General features: G+C 34.0%; 2 protein-coding genes across 2 annotated transcripts; both read right to left on the bottom strand.

Annotated features, from left to right (window-relative positions):
* Positions 1-9,145: 9,145 nt before the first annotated feature.
* Positions 9,146-11,313, bottom strand: LOC128189059 (skeletal aspartic acid-rich protein 2-like). The gene is made up of 2 exons (XM_052860486.1): positions 10,338-11,313; positions 9,146-10,103 (listed from the first exon to the last, which is right to left on the bottom strand). Exons 1-2 carry the CDS (start codon positions 10,986-10,988, stop codon positions 9,873-9,875), a joined length of 882 nt encoding a protein of 293 aa, XP_052716446.1. The 5' UTR covers positions 10,989-11,313; the 3' UTR covers positions 9,146-9,872.
* Positions 11,314-17,259: 5,946 nt separating this feature from the next.
* Positions 17,260-19,726, bottom strand: LOC128188407 (uncharacterized). Its single transcript, XM_052859446.1, has 3 exons — positions 18,868-19,726; positions 17,902-18,687; positions 17,260-17,796 (listed from the first exon to the last, which is right to left on the bottom strand). The coding sequence occupies exons 1-3, from the start codon at positions 19,612-19,614 to the stop codon at positions 17,563-17,565; spliced, it is 1,767 nt and encodes a 588-aa protein (XP_052715406.1). The 5' UTR covers positions 19,615-19,726; the 3' UTR covers positions 17,260-17,562.
* Positions 19,727-21,101: the final 1,375 nt, after the last annotated feature.

Raw genomic sequence — 21,101 nt, 5'->3', positions numbered from 1 at the left:
ATGTATATAAAACTTTATCTGACGCTTTACACACAAAACGTTGATGTAGAGTGTACATGGTATTTTGCAAACACACTGTAAACTTTGTAAACTTTTACCATTAGGTGAAATGTGTCAATGGGCTTCAGTGAAAACATGGTCGTGGTACGCGCTACACAAACACAAATATGTACCTAAATATTAAAGACAGGTTCTTGTAATGAATTGGCTGGGTTTTTATAGAAAATTTCTTGAGCATGTTTATTTGTTTATTTTTTAGTCTCTGAAAACTGGAATTGTCACAAAACGTCACATTCTGATAAATTTTAGAATCCAAAATTACAAGTTTTGAAGTGCAATTTAGAAAGTTTTGAATGAATCAAAATACTGTTATGTAGAAATCACAATATTTTGATTGTTTTTTTTTTATATGTTTTAATATACATGCATTACTATTCTTCAAGGCAAGTTCAAGAACACCAATTTTGAAATTGCAGAATTCAAAGCAATAGATGTCATAAAAATACTAAATTTTATTTTTAAAAAGGCAGTTGATTAAATATATATAATTTGTCGCAAGGCAAGAAAGTGGATGTGAAACATTGAGTGATGTTTTCAAGATATCAGATTTAAGTTTATTTTACTTGACATCGATTAGTTGTTGTCATCGGTAAAAAGGGGTGATGCTTGTTGTTATTTTGTAAAAACCTTACACTTGCCAAATATGTTGATTGAAAATTGATCCCATGTACATTAATAAAAATGCCTCTTGTTATTTTGTATAAACCTTACACTTGCCAAATTTGTTGATTGAAAATTGATGTTATGTATATTGATAAAAGCTTGTTGTTATTTTGTATAAACCTTACACTTGCCAAATTTGTTGATTGAAAATTGATCCCATGTACACTTGCCAAATTTGTTGATTGAAAATTGATCCCATGTACACTTGCCAAATTTGTTGATTGAAAATTGATCCCATGTTCATTAATAAAAAAGCTTGTTGTTATTTTGTATAAACCTTACACTTGCCAAATTTGTTGATTGAAAATTGATCTCATGTTACTTTCTTAACCTCAATAACTTGAATGCAATAAAGTTATTACCAAATAAGACATACAAATAAGACATGTTCTTTCCGGATTTGATAATTGATACCATCTTTAGAATTAGAATGTACATTAAACTTTATCTGACACTTTACAATCACATAACGTTGGTGTAGAGTGTACATGGAATTTTGCAAATACACTGTACATTTTCACTTTTAGATGTAATGTGTCAGTGAACTTCAGTAAAAACATGGTACACGCCACACACCAAACACAAACACAAATACATGCCTGAATATTAAAGACATGTTCTTGTAATGTATTGGCTAGGTTGTTATAGAGAATTTCTTGAATTTATTCGGGGGGGGGGGGTGAAAACTGAAATTGTCACAAAAAGTCGTAACTCCAAGGGGTAATTGCTATTGTTTTGTATACACTGAAAGCGAACAAAGTATCTCTAAACATTTTATAGAGAACATTAAATAATGAAGTTTTAGATATGATTAATTTTTGTACTGTAACATTCTGATAAATTTTAGAATCCAAAATTACAGGTTTTAAAGTGCAATAGTACATGTATATCGTTTTTCATGAAATCAAAATATCGTTATGTAGAAATTTCAATATTTTAATTGGTTCTTTTATTTGTTTGATATATTTCTATTCTTCAAAGCAAGTTCCAGATAATCAATTTTGAAAATGCAGAAAACAAAAATGTCATAAAAATGCTGGATTAAAAAAAAAACAGTGAATGTGAAATATTAGTATAATGGAGAGGATATTTTAATACATTATTGCTATATCAAAAAAAGGAGAAAAAAATATTTGATTGATATTATTAAGATATCAGAAATTAAAGTTTAATTTACTTGAGATATATATTTCGTCGTCACGGGTTAAAGAAAGGTAAAATAAAGTTTGTGTTTTTACAAACATAGCTGAATTTGCATAAAACTTACACTTGCTAAATTTGTTGATTGAAAATATACCTCACGTACATAAATGCAATGCTTTATTTCTTGAAAGATTATCAAAAGTTCTTTAAAGAAAATATGGTATTTTATATTCTACACCTTGCACATGTACTTCTTTAATAGCCATGAATTAACCATACCGATAGAACGCCTAAATTGGTCGTTAATTTCTTTCGCCGTGCAGGTTGCAAAGACATGTACTGTAGAAGCGTCTCTTCATATGCTGAAGTACATTGTCCACTTGCCGGCTGGTTGATCGTTCTCCCGGGAGGGGAATGTACCGACCAGACAAGCTCCTCACCACCCCCGGGCCAGAGAAAGTCCTAACAAAGAAGTGTCTTCAGGTATATTATTATGCGGTCTTCTAACTTCGCTGTAGGTCTCAGATATTAACCATAACGAACCGATGTCTGTCACCTAGCACTGTTCTTCGACTTGGTTTAAAAGTGCTGATGTACCATTCGCAAAATAGCATCCAAGCAAAGACTGACAACTCTAGCAGTCCACAATGAAATCTCATGTTTTATATCGATCAATACTCAAGAAAGAACTAGCAAGACAAAAATACTGGCTGTGTGGCATTTATTATTGATTTTAAAGTAGGTATAAAACTTAAGTTTAAGGAGAACCAGAGACATAAATAACAGAGATTGGCAGCTGATCGAAATATCGCGAAATTCCGCGGTCCTTATTGTAAAGTGTTCCCAGTTTAAATCAGTATATCTTTCTAATAAACAATTATATCGAAAAATAAACAGCTAAAACCTATTACCAAAAACATTCAAAATATTATATTTTCATGAGTTTATGTCATATAAACAATATTAATAGAGGAATTTTAGGAGGCAGTTAGCTACCAGTCGTCCGAGATTTCGCCGATGTTTTATAGCTGGCCAATATATTTTCTATATATTAATCTTATTTTCCAATTTTTTGTTTAAAAGATGTCTAAAACCTATGCACACTTTTCATGAAAAGAATATAGTTTTGGTTTAAGATCATTATCTCAGTTCACTAAAATGTAGGTCTCAAAGTAAGGTTGATCCTGTACCATTTTTCAACTACAAAACACGCCAATGGCGGAATTGCCAATCTCTGTTATTTATGTTTCTGGTAAAACATAGGTAAAGACATATTTTAAAACGTTTACATTGCATTCAATTCTTTACACGGTGGTTAGCATTTGATATAACTTAACATCATTCAGGGCAATAAAAACGCCATGATCACTCCATCTTTATTATTTAAAGTAACACCAACACTATATCTCAGGGGAGACAGGACATTGACCAAGTGACTTTTATTGACCACATGACAGTTATTACAGAAAATATAGCAATAGATAATAAACATTGTGAACATCAAGTTGTTTGAATTGTTTTTATAATCAATAGTTATGCAAAGAAAACATCTATATTTTTGGGTCTCCAAAACCCCAAATATGCAGCGTTTTTTTGGTGGGGGGGGGGGGGGGGGTGGGGGGGACATTATTTGATCAGTTGTTTACTGTAAAATTTCTTAGTTAAAAGTACATCAGTTAGGAAAAATTTAACATTTTGAATTTAGAAATGTAATTGTTCAAAATCATAAGTGGTTAATATAATCATAGATATATTCTAATTATATGTATGTTTATGTTAAAAAATAAATCCAATGAACGTATTACATTTTGATGTTTCAAAACAGAAATTGTCACAAAAAGTCATCATTTCAGAAATAGGAGTAGGGATAATTGCTATTGTAGTATTTCCACGGGATGCTAAAATAGTTGACATGAAATTTGTATATGTTATAAAACACATGCTGGCGTTCATATTATGAAAGTTTTAATCATTTAGTATTTTATGTGCTATCACATTCTGTTTAAATTTAGAATCGAAAACTTCAAAAGTTTACAATGTAACTGTTGATCTTATCAATATTTTTGTAAAATTAGGATATATCTATGTAAAAAAAAGAAGACAATTATTTTTTTTATTTATTTCTGTTCTTAGAATTGCTTAATAAATTTAATAATAAATTCCATCAAATTAATTATTTATATCTCATCATATTGGCTGAAATCGTAAAAAATATTCATGCAAGAAAATGGGGATAATTCCTATAAAATATTTACCTTGCAAGGCAAGAAAGTGACCACAAAAATAATATATGTTTTAGAAGTCTTCTTAATGTTGATGTGTTTTAAAAAAAAAGCAAACAATTTCATTGACAAATAATTCGCTGTAATGTCCTCATCCCCCATAATATCTCTAAATAGTTTAATTGTTTCATTCAATGTTCTTGCGGGGCATATTTGTCAGACTGTCTCAGCTTTATTGTTGCACAAATCGCCATCATTTGTTAGATAGTTATATCGACTTGTAAGAAAATTTTACTGTCATGTCAGATCTTCATTTCGTGTTACTTATTCAGGTGTCTAAACATTTGAAACAAAAAAGACGTACATGCCCATGACATATGCTTGTTTTAGGCATTAAATGCATACATTTATAATCATATTAATGATAATTTGTATGAAGCATTTGTTTATCGTCGCTTTAAGGTCGTTATATACGCTCTAAGTCAGGGATCTGAAACATACATGGAACAACCGTACGCGTATTGAGATATCTCACTCCTCACGTTTTGATTTCATTGTGCAGATGTTCATTATATTTTAAATAAATAGGATTTTATCAATTTAATCCTCACAGAAAGATCATCATTTTAAAATTATATAACATTCATAAAAAAAATCCATTTGAATTACAGAAACAAACAGTTTTTGGGAGAACTATTTTCTCGTGCGGAAGGTTTTTTTTAGACGAAAATGACAGAAACAAGCAATTTTATGAATTTTCAATACACTTTTCTTTTTATTATACTTTATTCATCATTCATATTTTTAACATTTGATAGGCTTGTAACATGTTCTATAGGTCCTGTGTGACTTGTATAAGACTACACTTTGAGAGAATGATCGACGCTTAGCATAAATTCTTGCAAAATATATAGAAAATTTTTTACAGCCATATTTTGCGAAATTTTACCTTTGAAGCCATTTATCTAAAATTTGACATCACTGACCCCCATGTTTAATTATGTCAAAATGATACTGAATACATATCTAGACAAACTGGATGAATCTTATAAAATTCTTGATATTCAAAATATTTTTATTTCAAATCAAATTGTAACTATAATAAAAATTGTCGATTTTAAGTGCAAAATGGTCCTACAAAAATTGATGCATCTTCGTACAAATTTTTTTTGTAATCCCTCTATTCAATGTGACCATAGTGCATAATTAAAAGATATTTCAATGGAAAACTTTGCGTGATCAAAACTGCTGACAACAAATTCTAATCAGGCTGAAATCGCATTTAGGTGCAAAAAGGTCCAATTAAATTGCCCATAACTCAGAGGGATGAACACTGACCCCCCATTATCTTTGTATTTTTCAAGTATGTTTTGTCTACATATTTCAATGATATACTTCTCAAGAAATTCTTGATACAAGAACATTGATAAGAGGGATACCTTATCATGTTTAGTTTGCTTCCGCGACTAAAAATAAAGTGCTAGAAACTTTGTTGAGAAAATCTTTTATATTAACAAGTAGATATGATTAAATGATTATTTTTCATAAGCACGCATCAAATTTGTTATTTAAGTTTGAACATATCATTTAATCATACAATAAACGCGTGATGACTCTATATTTGTGCTCATGGCGTATGAATACGCTAGGTGTAATAACAGGGAATTGAACGACGCAGATTTCTTATGCAAACATAAGGGTAAATGTACACTCAATAAAAAACTTGTAAGTTGAATACTTAAACATTACACTTGTCAAATATAATTATGCTGAAAAAGTAATAATGATAGTTTTAAATGGGTAGGTCAATGTGTCAGATCTTTATGTCAACGTGTCAGATGTTTATGTCGACTTGTCAGATATTTATGTTGACTTGTCAGATCCTTATGTCTACGTGTCAGGTCTTCCCAAGTCAAGGGTTTCTGATCCGCACTCTCCTCACAAGGAGAACTACAGAAACCTATAACCGCCTCTTGATTTTATGTTTAAGCTCTAAACGGCAGATTAAAATTAGTGTCATCTTCCTATAAAATCTATATATTGTCAAAATTATGTCGACTTATACAAAGAAAAAACATACAAATCGAAATATTTTGGATGATTTAACCGCTCATTTCAAGCTTTGTTGACTTTGATTAAGTCAAAATATTATTTTGCGTTTTAATTTTGTCGCATTTATATAAATGCGTGGAAATTTTCTCGCTATCTTTTATGTTAAAAATTTATTATGTTGAAATTGTATAATTTGTGGAGCTTTCGCGTCCATGTTTTGATGACTTCTTGTCTGTTTACAAGGAATGTCAACTTAAGTATGTCGAATTAATGTCAATTATAAACACAAAAATGTAAAGCAGTAAACGTAATAGCTAACAGCAAAGCTCTATAAGCGTGAGAAACAGGGGCGTGGCACATTCTTTAGTAATTAAAAAACAACAGCTTTAAAGTGTAAATAAACGAGTGCAAAGATAAAACAAATATGATACAACAAAGATTTAAACAGGTTTTTTTTTTATTATTTCAGTAAATACTTTAATCAATACATGATTTTAGTTAAACTAAATTTGTAATACAAAACGAAGAAACTTTTTGTAGATTTTAATTAGGTTTCAAATTATTCATGTATAAATGTATACATGAAGAGTTATATATATACCCAATTAATGATGATTCTACATAATTCGAAGTGCTTTTGAAAGATTAAATATAAAATTACTGAGAAAAATATGCATTTCCGAATGCTCTACATACTTCTTAAAAGTTCAATTTAAAAGTAAAAAAAAGAAAGACTAAACCTTTAAGTTGGGAACCTTAATAGCTGAGAGTATTTGATGGAAACGAAAAAGGATATAACAAATCCCAAAGAATGCAGTTTTTGAAATATGAAATGAATAGTACCTGATATAAAAAATGTTTTTCTTAAACTAAAATAAGTCAAATTCAGTCTGTATATATGGTCTTCACCAGAGCTTAAACTCTAAAGCATCTAGGGAGTTTACCATCCCTTCACCATATCATGGCATTCTGTAGGTAAACTAATTATTCTAGTCGTTCAAATTTTAGTGAAAATTCCTCTCTAACTTAGATAAGTCGCCAAGGTGAATTCGCCAAACACAATTATGTTGCAATAAATTATGCGACATTTAATTTTGGCGGCATAGTTTATACACATTATTTTAGCTCGACATTGCGGAATTCGACTTTAACAGATTAAGGTGCTTAAGACGTCAAAAACATGTCGAAATGGTGTCACTAAATAAATTTTGTTGTCATAAATAAATGGCTAAACCTTAAAAAAAATCATAAATGACAATATATTTATGTGAATATATCGCGTTCTAACGCAACAATGAGAGGCGGTTAAACGTTTCCGTAGAGAACAGAGTGGACCGAAAACTCTTGGCTAGAGAAGATGGTCTTTATGTTGACATGTCAGATTTTTATGTCGATGTGTCAGATCTTTATGTCATGGAGATGTCAGTAGGTGGCAATATAACTTTTAAATAACAAAATATTGATTTCCTAGTCTTGATGATCATTTTTGACAAGTCAACATAAAGATCTGCCAAATTGACATAATTATCTGATATGCCACTAAGGCATATGAAGAAACGACATATATAAAAAAATATCTGACAAGTAGTGGAAGAAATATGGCATCATACATTATAAATGCCCATGGATCTCTTGTTGATGATTTCGATCCATGTTTGAATGTGTGCTTATTCAACTACTAGTACTCTTTTCGGAGTGTCTTTGTTATATGATTTCTACATGTGTTGTACTTATAATATATTTGGTAAAATATGAATTTTGATACCGTATGGTATTTTGTATTATGTTTTTTTTTGGTCCATTCACGAATAGGTTTTATGAATGCATATTGTGTATAATATTGATGGCATTACAATGAATTGTCACAGAAAACCTTCATGACAATTTTTTACATGAATGAAAATAGATCATTATGAAGGAAAGTCAGCTTTTCCCACGAACAAAAATACAAGCGCATGCGGATGCATTTTTGTAAAATGTGCATACAGTGAGGAAACGAGCGCAGATATTTCATGCAGGCAATCGAACATTCTGTGATACTTGTCAATACTTGTAATTTTTTAAACATAGCTCTTTTTAATTTTTTTTTCATTTCCTGGTCCAAACTCAAATAAATTCAATGTTGCCTACGATGTAAATTCTGTAATGATTTGATTGCGTAACAATATTATCCTTATGATTTTTACACACGTTATTATATATATGCCAATAGTAATATATATATATTCTCAGTCTTCATCCATATTTTGCCATGAGGAACAGTACAGTCCATTCCTTTAAAAGATATTTTTAAAGGTTATATAAATGTTTCAATTGCTCATGATATTAAATTAGCAATATTATTAAATTAATGCAACTTCTTTTATTTTTATTTTCAAAAAAACCTAAGACTATATAGTTTTAAAAAGGAATACAATATTAAACAGAGAAATACAATAAAATCTACACATGCATATGGAAGGTTTATAGATGTTACAAGTTTATGTATTTCCATGGCAACGACTCTTGTCGGATTTTTTTTTAGCAATTATTAGCCCCAATGGAAATGAAACATACATAATTCACAACATTGAAAAAAAAACAATCTTCGATATCATGCAGTCATTCATTTTCCTAAAATATTTCAAAAACCACTATCCCGTCATGCTATCTGTTGTCGTTTCATCTTTCCCCCATGAGACTTTGAGAAAAACTGCATATACACTGTACACTGCCACTAACAAACATGCAGGTGTCCAATTATAAACCAATCCAACCGTCCCCATAATAAAGATGCATAGCAACCATGCTGTCGTTAAGATGGCAGGTGAGTAATGATAAAATGAAGCGATAATTTGTCGTAGAAAAAAAACCCAAAATTTAAAGTTAAAGTTAGAAAGACAATTTTACAACAAACAACATTGCTGTTGTGAAAAATATGCATGAAAAAAAAACGAACTTTTAAGAAGGCTTCATTTAAATTATATACATTTAAAGTACACTCAATAAATAACAGGTAGACCACATAAATGGTATTATATTTATTGGGTATTTATCGAGTATCCTCCTTTGTTGTGTAATTATGTAGCACATCATATAATCGCACCTGTTTTACGGCTTCAGGTCCATTCCACGATTCATCTTCCCGGTAATTGCAGGAATCCTCGCGATGGGTTTTGTTATAGTAGTGTTGATTTGTTGATTGCATTGCAAAAAAGAAGCTAATATACTTGTATATAAATATACATTTATGTGTGCGCTTAATCCTATGAAATAAAAATGCAATATAGAGACCAAGCAACGGATGTTCAGATTCGATTATTAAGCCTATTACTAGCAATAACAATTCCAAGCCTATACACCAGTTCATATCAATGTACAAATAGGGACATCTTTCACTAAGAATAACCTTTCCTTTCTCTAGAGGTTTTTTTTGTATTACCTGCACTCAAACAAGATATGGACATGTTTTGGTAAAACTTAACAAGAAAAACATGTGGGTCACAAGGGTCTAAATTACAGTCGGTAGCTTGAAACACAGACAACAGATAGTTTACATCGAAATCAGACTAATGTTAGCACCGCCATGAGTTGTGTGGTTTGCTTCAATGTCACCCCCTCCCTGGTCTAACAAAACTAAGGGGGTAGAAGTTTGTTTACTACGCTACGTACGAAAAGAAATTGTGGCAAACACTACATTATTCGATGCAAAATTTTTAAACTACTGCACGTGAACATCCTATCGAAAATGGTTTACATGTTAAAGAAAATTCCTACGAAAATTAAAAGAAGCAGAGAGAATCCGGAGTAAATGGTGGCGGCACCACTGGTTGCATCAGCGCTTCCTGCATACACAGTCGGGTCGTAAACCACCCTGTTGAGGAACGTGGGAAACCGGAACACAAAAAGTTGTTTGTTACCCTGTGTTTCGAAGGCGGGGTAATTGCCTGGCATATTTTCGGGATCGCCGTTGTCTTTTATAATCTAAAATCAAACACAAACGCATATTGTTTGTAAAAATATTCAAGTCCTTTTTCCTGTTTACTGAAAATGATTTAAAACGGGATACATGTAACACTTATACTCCGGAAATCTTTTCAATATCATAAATATCTTTACATTCACCATAGTTTTGTCCAAATACTCTCTCTCTCTCTCTCTCTCTCTCTCTCTCTCTCTCTCTCTCTCTCTCTCTCTCTCTCTCTGTTGGACACTGACCTTTTTGGACAGAGCTACAGACGCCTCCCCTCCAAGGTCGTACTCCTCCCCGTCCGTGCGTTTATTGTTCCCGGTTTTGCGGCTCGGCGTTCCCTTCCCTTTGATTGAGATTGTGAGGTCTACAAAGGCACCGACTTCCCCTGAGCCACCTTTGTTGCAAGTACTCGCTGTGCAAAATGTCCAGCCATCCAGAATGATGTTAAATTTAACGGTTCCCTTCTCAACCTTAGTTATTTCCCCGCCAATTGTAATGTTTCCAGCCTCGGTAAAAATGTAAGTCTGCACTCGCAAAGTGGCGGATACACTTGTAATGGACGCAGTGAAATTAATCCGCTTTGCCGTTAAATTTTCATACGTCGTGTCTTGTAGACTTGAAATTTCAAATGGCAACTGAGCAAAGTTGTTAAAGCTGTGTTTGTCACTGCCGCTTTTCCCGACAGTGTTGCCACTGCTATCCCTCTCCTGGATGGCGTCAAACTTGATTTTTATCGCGTTTTTGTCTTGATCCGGATTCTCGGTTCTTCCAATGGTCATCCCCCCGGACTGTCCCTGGATCTTGACGGATACTCCTTCGGCTGTCACCTCCTCGTCAGCCTGACTGAGGTGTAAACAGCCCACCGCCCAAAAAATGACGACACAGACTCGGAGCATGATCAATGATGTATCCAAAGCTTCTAACGTTTTGTACAAACTGAAATAATGTTTCCCTTTCCACAGGAAACGTATTTGTTAAGCGCCTGCTATAAATTCGAGTTTACTGGACGATTACACGCCCCTTCAATTTGAGAACAATAAACTTTGCTTATAAACTCTTGAAACTCCTCTCCGCGCATCCGCCATAAACAAAATAATAAGGCGTAGATTGCAGGTACAGTCTACACACGCCTTTCACATTCCTAAGCATCCTATAAATCGATCGACATCTTTCCCTGTTGTAGTTATATGGTGTCCACTGGTGTGTGCAATGAATGATACACATAGAGCCTTGGAAAGCATGTCAATTCGCCTGTTATGTTTATTGTATACCAGTGTCTCTCTGGTCATAAAAAGGTGTGAGAATATTATTTTGTATGTATTAAGTCGCAACGGCCCGGTCAGGTGGCTCGCAGTATCGCTCGATCCTCGTTATGTCTCATGATATATGGTCGGAGCCTAGTCATCACTTCTGATCTCTCGTCTATTGTTACATGGTCAGAATGCGCTTTCCCGTAAAGATGACCGACAAGGTCTTGGAAAGCGTGGGGCTTAGTATGTCATCTTATAGCATAACTAAATGGCCTCTTAAATGTTAAATATCTCACGGTATCCTTTTGTTAATTTTTAAGATTTGTAAGATTTTAAATTATATCTGACAAATATTGTCAATGTTGGGCGAATAGAGAATGTCGGTATCGTTATTAAACACCTAAAAGTGTCGTTTTGTTCAAAAAATGATTTTTACAGTTCAACTCTCAAATACCGGTTAGTCTTAGTTGGATGAGCAGGGAAGTGTATGGTTAAACGACAGGTGAATAAGACAGGTGCAAATGCAATGGTGGATTCTTTATTTAGCATTTTTGAATTATATATAAGGCTTAGATGAATAATTAATATATTTATCTTTTCGAAAGATGCACACAAAGGATACGGGGACAGAGTTATTGTTATTTCTACAAATATACAAATAAGCTAGTGTATAGAAAACTGTCGAACAAAATGTATATGTAAAAACATACCTTTAAGTATTCAATAAAAGATTAGGTTTTTTTTTACTTCTGTAATTCAGTAAGCGATTAATAGTGGCGGCTGTTACTTTTTAACTTTCTGTAATGTCACAAAATATTGATTTTCAGCAACATTATTGAAAAGGTATCTACCTAAGTATTTACATTTAAATTATCTTTTAATAAACTTTAAAAATCAAATGATTATAAAACATATTCATCAGCCGACAAATTGATCGCAACATTTCATTTTATACCATTTATGTGTTAAAGGTGGAATAACACATCATTACAAAATGGCTGACCGCTGATCGAAACGACATTTCGTTTTATTAAAAGGATTTTATCGACTGCAACATGTAACTTACTCCATAGCCGAGTGGATAAAGTGTCGGACTTGTGATCTGTACATCACGGTATGATAAGGTATTCATTTTTTATCCCCAAACTACAAATTTTTCGTTTATTTGACACATGAACGGTTTATTTATCATTATGTCTTTTATTATCAAATAATGTCCTGTAAATTTGAGTGACTTTGCAGCTGTGTTATTCCACCTTAACTTATTAAATTTAGCGCATGCGTCATGCTTTGAAAAAAAAATTGTATCCATGCAGTTTGCAGGCTTTATAAATAAGTCTCTTTGTAAAGTTTTGCAGAATATCCTTTCTGTTTTCAGTTTTAATAATCATTTCCAGTCATGACTCATAAATCAAACAAATTTGAACGTCCTAACCAAATGATGCTTTTGGTTGATTCTTATGAAGTAGTTCCTAAGAAGATGAAAAGGTGAAAAGTTACCGTAGAGGACAACGACAATAACGACCACAGCAGTCAACGGATAAAGAAGTCTCCAGCTCAGGTGAGCTAAAAACGAAAGCTAGCACGAGAATTTAAAATGAAAATCGGAGGATATATATAGGAAGAGTTTGATATCCTCTTATAGAGTAATTAATCCGATTACTCTCCTATTGTCAATGGAAGGGTCCTCCGGGCGATATTTGATGAAAAACAACCAGCTTTTACTCCTTAATTACATGATTTGATCGAACGTTACCCTAACGACCCAATATTTACTGTTCGGGTGCTTCTACACCCCCCCCCCCCCTCTCACAAATCTAACACAGATTCATCTACAGTGCAAACCGTTTGCCAAGAGTATAGACCTGACGTTAGTATGGCATATACATCTATACCAATCAATAACTACCAGTAATTAATAGTAACTACGTGTAATAAATATTAACTACATGTAATTAGATTTTACTTAACGATTTCAGAGAAATTGCTGGATGGTCAACTTATTATCCATCATGCAGACTTGCCTTAAAGTTCTATTATTATAGAAAAAATCCAAACATCTTACATTGAAAATCCGAATTATATGTTATATTTTTATAGAGAGCTTTTCATCTAGAGGAGATGGCCATGACAACCAAGCCCTCTTAAAATGAGCCCCCAAAACATTTTTCATTAAAAATCTGAATTTTAAAAAAAAATGCATAGAGAGCTTTTCATCTAGAGGAGATATATATGGGTCAAAAATGGCCATGACAACCAAGCCCTCTTGAAATGGGCTCCAAACATTTTTCATTAAAAATCTGAATTTTTTTTAAAACAAATATTCTTCATCAAGAGGAAGTATATATGGTTTAGAAATAAAAACAACAGAAAAGTGAACCCATTTATAGGAGGAAGCTATCCGTGATCAACAGGAACCAGCGGCTTCTCAAGCCTGTCCCCTTGTAATGCGTACTTGTATGTGTGCCAAGGGCTTTGTCACAGGACGATGATCGTATTGTATACTCAGTAATTTCTGTCAAAGCCATGTGATAGTTCAATGTCACGTGGTTATGACTGAAAGGTTATTGAACCGTCATCATATCCCCATCTTTGTCCGGCCATTCATTTCCCTTGCACGTTAAACCTATTGCACCATGAATCATTATGAAGGTCAAAGTCATTATATTACCTGTATCTTTGTTGTGTTAACGGTTTCACTCAAGATGACCCCTTTAACACTCACTTTTTAATCATCAATGTATTACTTCTTGACCTTCAATCAAGTTTTAAGTTCGAGGTCGATAGTGTAGACTGCAGTCTGTCAACAACTATAGGCTAATGTTTTATTTTGATTTAAAACATGCTTAATCCTGGTAAAAGATCTAGATGACACCGACGTGGTAGAACCCCATGGACAATTTCGCATTCGCTTCCATCCCGACCCATGGTAATATTATCGTTGTAGTTGTAACTGGCTTTGCTGTTGATTAAGGATTCTATTGTTTAGATGATGAAATTTTTGCTGAGTTTTGGTGTGTGTACACTTGTGAACTGAATACATCACGATGATGCACTTGATAATTAGAACCTTGTGTAATTCTATTTTAATTTTTTTTAGCAATTGAACACTTTGAAAATGGCTTTATATGTAACAGGAAATTAAAAAAAGTGAAGTCCAAAGAGGATGGATTAAAGGCAAAATTCTAAATATATAAAACATTAAAACTGCACTTGCTATTTTTCGTAGAATATTATGGACCTTTTGATTCATGTTCGTTTAAATGAGAGAGAGAGAGAGAGAGAGAGAGAGAGAGAGAGAGAGAGAGAGAGCACTCCAATCAAACTACTTAAAACCATTTTCATGACTGAGAAGCCAACTATACATTTTACACATTTTCACTTATATTTACAATATTTACATTCTACTGTGTTTTTCCATTAAATTCCGTGATGTTTTTATGCCTCTAAATGCAACACCTATTCACTGCGTATGAATTTACGAGTAATTTACATAAGTAGTTCTCAAACAGTGATTTCTATGTTATCGGTTAAAAAATGTATTTCATGAATGTTGTCAAAACACCATGTTTTATAATTATTCAACAAAAAGTTGACTTTATTGTTAAAAGCAACAGTTTAAGAGTTATTTATCATGGATTATATTTTCATGCTCGTCGATCTCATCTCAACAGTCTATGTGAAAACCAGTTTAAACCGGTTTTACAAAACAGCTGTTCTTGCTGTTACTTATTCACTCCCTCCGTGATCTGCACTTTATATCGATTTATTTTAGTAACATTGATTTCTTCAGTAAGGGAATGTAAATATAAGCATTGAATGATTTATTTTTGACGTCGTCGTGTCAATAACTGCCGCCAGGTGAGCAGACAAATTATCATAACGCGCTAACGCGCGTTATTCAATTTGTCTGCTCACCTGACGGCAGTTATTGACACGACGACGTCAAAAATAAATCATTCAATGCTATATTGCATCATAAATAATGTTGCAAAGCAATTAGGACTGATTTTCATTATAATTTTTTCTAATGTTGTCTGTAAGTTTCATTTGTTATCTTGAAATAAACACCCGTGTGTGTATTATTCACCAATTAGAACAAGCTTAAACATACCCGGATGGGGGAACGGCAAGAAGATACTAGTAGGTAGACAACACTTGTGTCTTAAAATATCCAACAGTCATGATTGACAGACATATATATTATATATATTATTCCATCGTCTCTCTGACAACCTGATTCAGAAAGTTCAAAAGCTGCTGTATGCCTTTTCTTAATCAGTAAATAATCTAAGAACTGACAATTTTATCTCTCAAATCAGATTTATTAGTGTTTTCATTTGGATTTCATATCGAGAGAAAGTCTGGCAGCAGAGAGGATAGTTTTATTGGTTTCATTGCTCACTTGACCTCAAACGTAGCGATCTGGACAGTGCCCTCATATAGTGTTGATTTAAACCTCGCCTCGCCCAAATGTTTACATGTATGAGTCAATATTTGAAGGAAAAAGTCACGCGTCAGAGATATTTGTCGTAATACACATTTACATGAAGTAGATGGATTTACCAACATCCCTTCAAAAGATCACCTATATATCAAATGAAATTCTAACACTATAGATAAAACTGATTCTTTATTATCAGGTTTAAAAATATGACCTTCATAAAAAGGAATATTTCAATTGATAACAATCATATAAAGTTGCTTAATTTTTTTTAGATTTAAATATTAAGCAAACAAATGTACTAAATACAGGAGACGTGAAGGGAGTTAATTGTAGTTTTCTCGTAGCTTTCTGTTGCTCAAAATAAGAAATTAATATTCTGTTCGGTTCTTTACTAGCCTGTCGTTTTATTTATGCCGTACCTTGGTCTACTTCTATGAATAAATTTCTTCCTGTCTCAGCTTTTATACCCTATTGAATTACCAGTCAGTCAAGGATGCGGGTCGTTGTGCATGACTCAGTGTCCCCCAAACTGTATTGACGCAGGTTATTGTTCAAACACCACGATTTCTATCCATGTATAAAAATTAAATTTCACATGGTCCTCCTTTATTCATAAGAATTCCTTTCACACCCACAGCCATATAATGAGCGAGGAAATCATTCCTTTTAATATTTTAAAAGATTTACCTGTGAATATTCTTTTATTGACAGCAATGAGGAACTCGCATCATAATCACATGATAGTTACAAAATACTTTGTTGTTTTATACGGGTACATGTATTTGGGCTGGGGGCGTTGCCAAAAATGTTATTATCTTCATCATCGGTTAATGTAAATGAAAAATTTTAATGTTTCTCAAATGATCCTATCGGTTTCACAGGTTTAAAACAGGCAAGAATCGGTGGGTGATTTTTATCTCTGAAGAAATACATTTAACTTAAAACATTTAGTTAAGTACAACTAATAAAAAAATCTTTCATCTTGAGAATTGGACCGCGAGATAAAAAAAAAATCAACATGAAACGCTTACTTATCCCTATATGTGTATGTAAAACAAGTACGGCCAATGAATCGTCATTCATAGTTAGGCATGTGATACTCAATTTATACTGTAACGTATTTCAACACCCCATCCTACCTTCCAACAAATTTCAGGTGAAGTTATTTTTCATATCGTAACCGCAGAATTTGTCCAGTGGCTGAGAACACCGGTATAAGGATTCGGGATACATTATCCCATCATCTCCTGTGTGGTCCGAATATTTGTAATACAGATTCATTTCTACTAGAATGTTATCTGTATTTCAAAAAACTGGTTGGATATTTGTTTCTAATGTTCTCAATTGAGAAAAGAATGTGTTTTTATCATAAAGTATACTAGTATACATCTAGATGGGAGTTTATCATTATTATTTTTTTTTTTTTGGAAAAAGGGGTTCATGTATCACCAAAAAAAACAGCAAGATGGGTTTAATGATATTAAACATTTTATTAATGTAATATATTAATATAAGTATAACAAATATAAACAAACATTGGAAAAATGAAAGGCATGTCCTTCGCACGTACACATCCTCCTTAGATTGGATGCCAGCACCCATAATTACTTATACTCTTTCACACAGATAGATAACGGATGATAAATGAAGACATTATGCTAAATGTACACTTTCAATACACAGTTACGCTGTATGCATACAGACCACATTGCATTAAGCTGACTTGAGATTCGACCATTGGTTATTATGCTGCCGATGATTTTTTTTTTCATTCTAATGAAGAAGCCTTGAGACTAGGACCATTAGACACGTGATCAAAATGCTGAGAGAGGAAGTGACGACATTGGAACCGCTGGCGTCGGGAGTTGCCAACACAATTTGGGGATCGTAGAGAACGGATGAAGTAAATTTCGGGAATCGGAATACAAACGACTGCTTCCCACCCTTGGTTTCCAGTTTAGGGTATCCTGTGGCCATATCTGTGTAGTTTCCACCATCTACGCTAATCTGGAAAAAAGTAAAATGAATGTTTTGTAAATAAGTAAATAGGGTTGCTAAAATTCAGTTATAGATTATTAAGCAAAATATGCGTGTTTGGTAAATTGTCAATACCTTTCGCGAGAGGAGAACAGAGCTGCCTCCCCCCAACTCAAACTCCTCGCCGTCTGTCCTCTTGTCGGTCGTTTTTCGTTGTTGAGTTCCCTTGCCTTTTATGGTAATAACGAATTCTATAGCATCCCCTACTTCATCTTTAGATCCTTGCTTGCAGGTGACCCCGGAGTTACCACAGAACTGCCAGCCTTCTATCTGTATGTTAAATTTAACAGTTCCGGCTGTGACGGTCGAACTTTCGCCGTCTATGGAGATGACCCCGCCATTTGTAAAGATGTAAACTGGAACTGTGAGCTTTGCGTTAACACTTTCAATGTCAGCAGTAAAGTTCAATCTCTTGGCTGTGATACCTGCAAATGAAGTATCTTCCAAAGCAGAGAAAGTAAAGTCAAGGCTTGCGAATGTATTAAAGCTGTGTTTCATTGCTCCACTAGCCCCGACTGGATTTCCACTGCTATCGATTTCCTTCACTTCATCGAACGTGACCTGAACTTTGTCGGCATCAGTGTCTGGATTGCTGCCACGCCCTATTGTCATCTTGCCAGATCTACCCAGGATCTTGGTGGTGATCTGGGCAGCTGACAGCGTGGATTCGGGGCTTGTTGGGGTCTGAGTGGTGGACTCTCCTGTCGTGTCGTTACCGTCCAGGTTCAGCTGGGGGTCGTAAAACACCGAGGTATTGAATTTCCTGAACCGAAACACGAAAAGCTGGCTGGAACCTTTCATTTCAGTTTTTGGAAATCCCTCTGGCAGATTCTCGTATGCTGAACTACTGTCGTACCTAGCCTATTGAAATAACAGAACCAGAAGTTACTTTCAGCATTTATGACCCTCACTATTCCCAAAACATAAAATGTTGCTCCATAGTATTTAACAATAATTTTAACTTCAACAACAAAATTTGAAGAAAAAAAGTGTTTGACCAGTACATTTGTAGGAAAAAAGATAATATGATCTGACACCTACCTTGCCGGAGAGGACAACAGAAGCATCCCCGCCCATGTCGTACTCCTGAGCATTGGTTCTCTTCTTTCTCCCTCCCCCCTTCTTCGTTCCAGACTTCTTACCCTTTATTGCTATGACGAATTCGATGTATTCCCCGACGGACGTTTTTGATCCCTGTCTACAAATTTCTTCATTCATACCACAGAATGACCAGTTCTCAAGCACAATGTTGAACTTGAGCGTTCCCTTGGACACCTGACTGACCTCATCATCTTGCGTGATGTTTCCTTCCTCTTCAAATAGATACATTTGGGCGGTCAGCGTGGCACCAACAGACGTCAGGTTAGCGACAAAGTCCAGTCGTTTGGCGGACAGATTCTGGTACTGGTCGTCGGTGATATTAGAAAACATAAACGATTGACTGGCAAACGTATTGAAGCTGTGTTTAACGCGACCGCCCTTTCCTATGACGGCGCCATCTTTGTCCAGTTCTCTTATGGCGTCAAAAGCCACTTTTAGTGCGTTAGGATCTTCATTGGGGTTACTGGTTCGCCCCATGATAAATTTTCCGGACTGTCCAAGAACGCGGACAAAAACTCCCCCTACTGTTATTGCTGTTGTGTTTTCATCGGTGAAGTTTCCTGGGAATGTGATTTCAGGGGCAGGTGAAGAAGTATCGGAAGTAACTGGGTCATTAGTGGTGGACTGAGTCGCCACAAGAGAAACTGTTAGAATCAAAAATAACACCACGCCTTGCAAGGCATCCATCTTCACCTCTTAGTACTTGGTAATCGTCTGATTAAATCTCCAGTCGACTTTTATTTATATACCCTCTTCCTGACTATGACAATGACTGGACGCGTACGTCACGGTTGGCTCACTGAAACAGGATTGTGAACTAACATGAACCCTTTTCAGTCTTTAAACGAACAAGAAATCAATATAACGGTAGTATCTAGATGTAGCTTTATCACTTAAAGATTTTACATAAATAATATACCTTGTGAACGTAGAACAGCGATGAAGTTGGATGGTGAATTTGATATAGTTTTCATTCTTTTAATTTGATAGAGGACACAGCTCGGCATGAATCATGATTATCGGAAATCCGTTAAAATGATGTAAGGAAACTGAAGGGAAGTATGTACAGGCTGGCTCAGTCTGCTAGGATCTATTATAGACATCAGTACTAGAGAACAGATCTATATCCATTAACTGTTTGATATTATCATATTGACTTATATTGATATAATCAGTAGTTCTTAGTTGTCAACTGCAATGAATTACAGGTATGTCATTTTTATGTCTAAATATACCCAAAGTTCTAAACTAAGGTTGATTAAATCCATACAGAGCCTTATTGATTCATCAAGGTGTAAACAATGTATACAAGTATCGCATTTCCTTTAAAAAGAAAAAAGAAAGAAAGAAAAATGTGTGCCCACTTTGACCCAGACGTGGAGAACAGGCATGTTGATTTTATTTTCATTTTTACTGTATCTTGCAATATTTTAACATCATTCACCGAATACATTTGAAAATCTTTGACCACGTAAACATAGAATTATAATCTATATGGTACAATAAATGAAGCTGTTACTTGAAGATTATTTAATGCGAACAAACTCTAATACAAATAAAAATAGACCCCTATCATGGCGAAATTCCGAACAAAAAACACATGTCCTGAAACAGGGCTGATCATTTGACTTGACAAATATCCAAAATTGCATACAATCCTTACAACTACGAAATTCAATACCTATTGAGTGACGTCACGCGGACTGTGGCCTCGTTATTTTTTCGCCTGTAATTGTTATTTAAATGAATTCATCCCGTATTATAAAAAAAATATCTTCCTCAGTTAGTTTGAGTTCGTGCAAATTCTCAGAGTTTGGAATGTACTCTGTTTATCAACTGTCAATATTAAAAAAATAAATAAAAAACATTAATTTGAAATTCCACAAAGGCGATTCCTTCCTCCCAAAAAGGAGTTTAAAGGGAGTCGTTTGTTTACAAATTTTCACGCATGTTTAAACCATAATAAGAAAAATTATTTAAAGTCCTCCTTGTATTAAGTTAAGCCGACATCACGTGAGATTAGGATAACGCCCTTCTGTTAATGTATATACGTGAATGGAGGCCTACGTAATGGGTGATTCAGATTAATAGAGTCGCCTTTACACCTACTCTTTTTGCCCTTATATGGAAACCCCCAATATACACCGACTATTTCTCCCAGACCATTTTCCATT

This window comes from Crassostrea angulata, chromosome 6 (assembly GCF_025612915.1).
Source record: "Crassostrea angulata isolate pt1a10 chromosome 6, ASM2561291v2, whole genome shotgun sequence".
NCBI classification, from domain to species: domain Eukaryota; kingdom Metazoa; phylum Mollusca; class Bivalvia; order Ostreida; family Ostreidae; genus Magallana; species Magallana angulata.
Note: the sequence above shows the minus strand (reverse complement) of the source record. Positions and strands in the feature narration are given on the sequence as shown.

What these genes read in the sequence shown, in the direction of transcription:
- LOC128188407 (XM_052859446.1), bottom strand. Translation starts at nt 19,614, where the DNA reads ATGGATGCCTTGCAAGGCGTGGTGTTATTTTTGATTCTAACAGTTTCT. An exon ending in CTGTTGTCCTCTCCGGCAAG is followed by an intron (nt 18,688 to 18,867) that starts GTAGGTGTCAGA and finishes TTATTTCAATAG; the next exon opens with GCTAGGTACGACAGTAGTTC. An exon ending in CTGTTCTCCTCTCGCGAAAG is followed by an intron (nt 17,797 to 17,901) that starts GTATTGACAATT and finishes ACTTTTTTCCAG; the next exon opens with ATTAGCGTAGATGGTGGAAA.
- LOC128189059 (XM_052860486.1), bottom strand. Translation starts at nt 10,988, where the DNA reads ATGCTCCGAGTCTGTGTCGTCATTTTTTGGGCGGTGGGCTGTTTACAC. An exon ending in CTGTAGCTCTGTCCAAAAAG is followed by an intron (nt 10,104 to 10,337) that starts GTCAGTGTCCAA and finishes GTTTGATTTTAG; the next exon opens with ATTATAAAAGACAACGGCGA.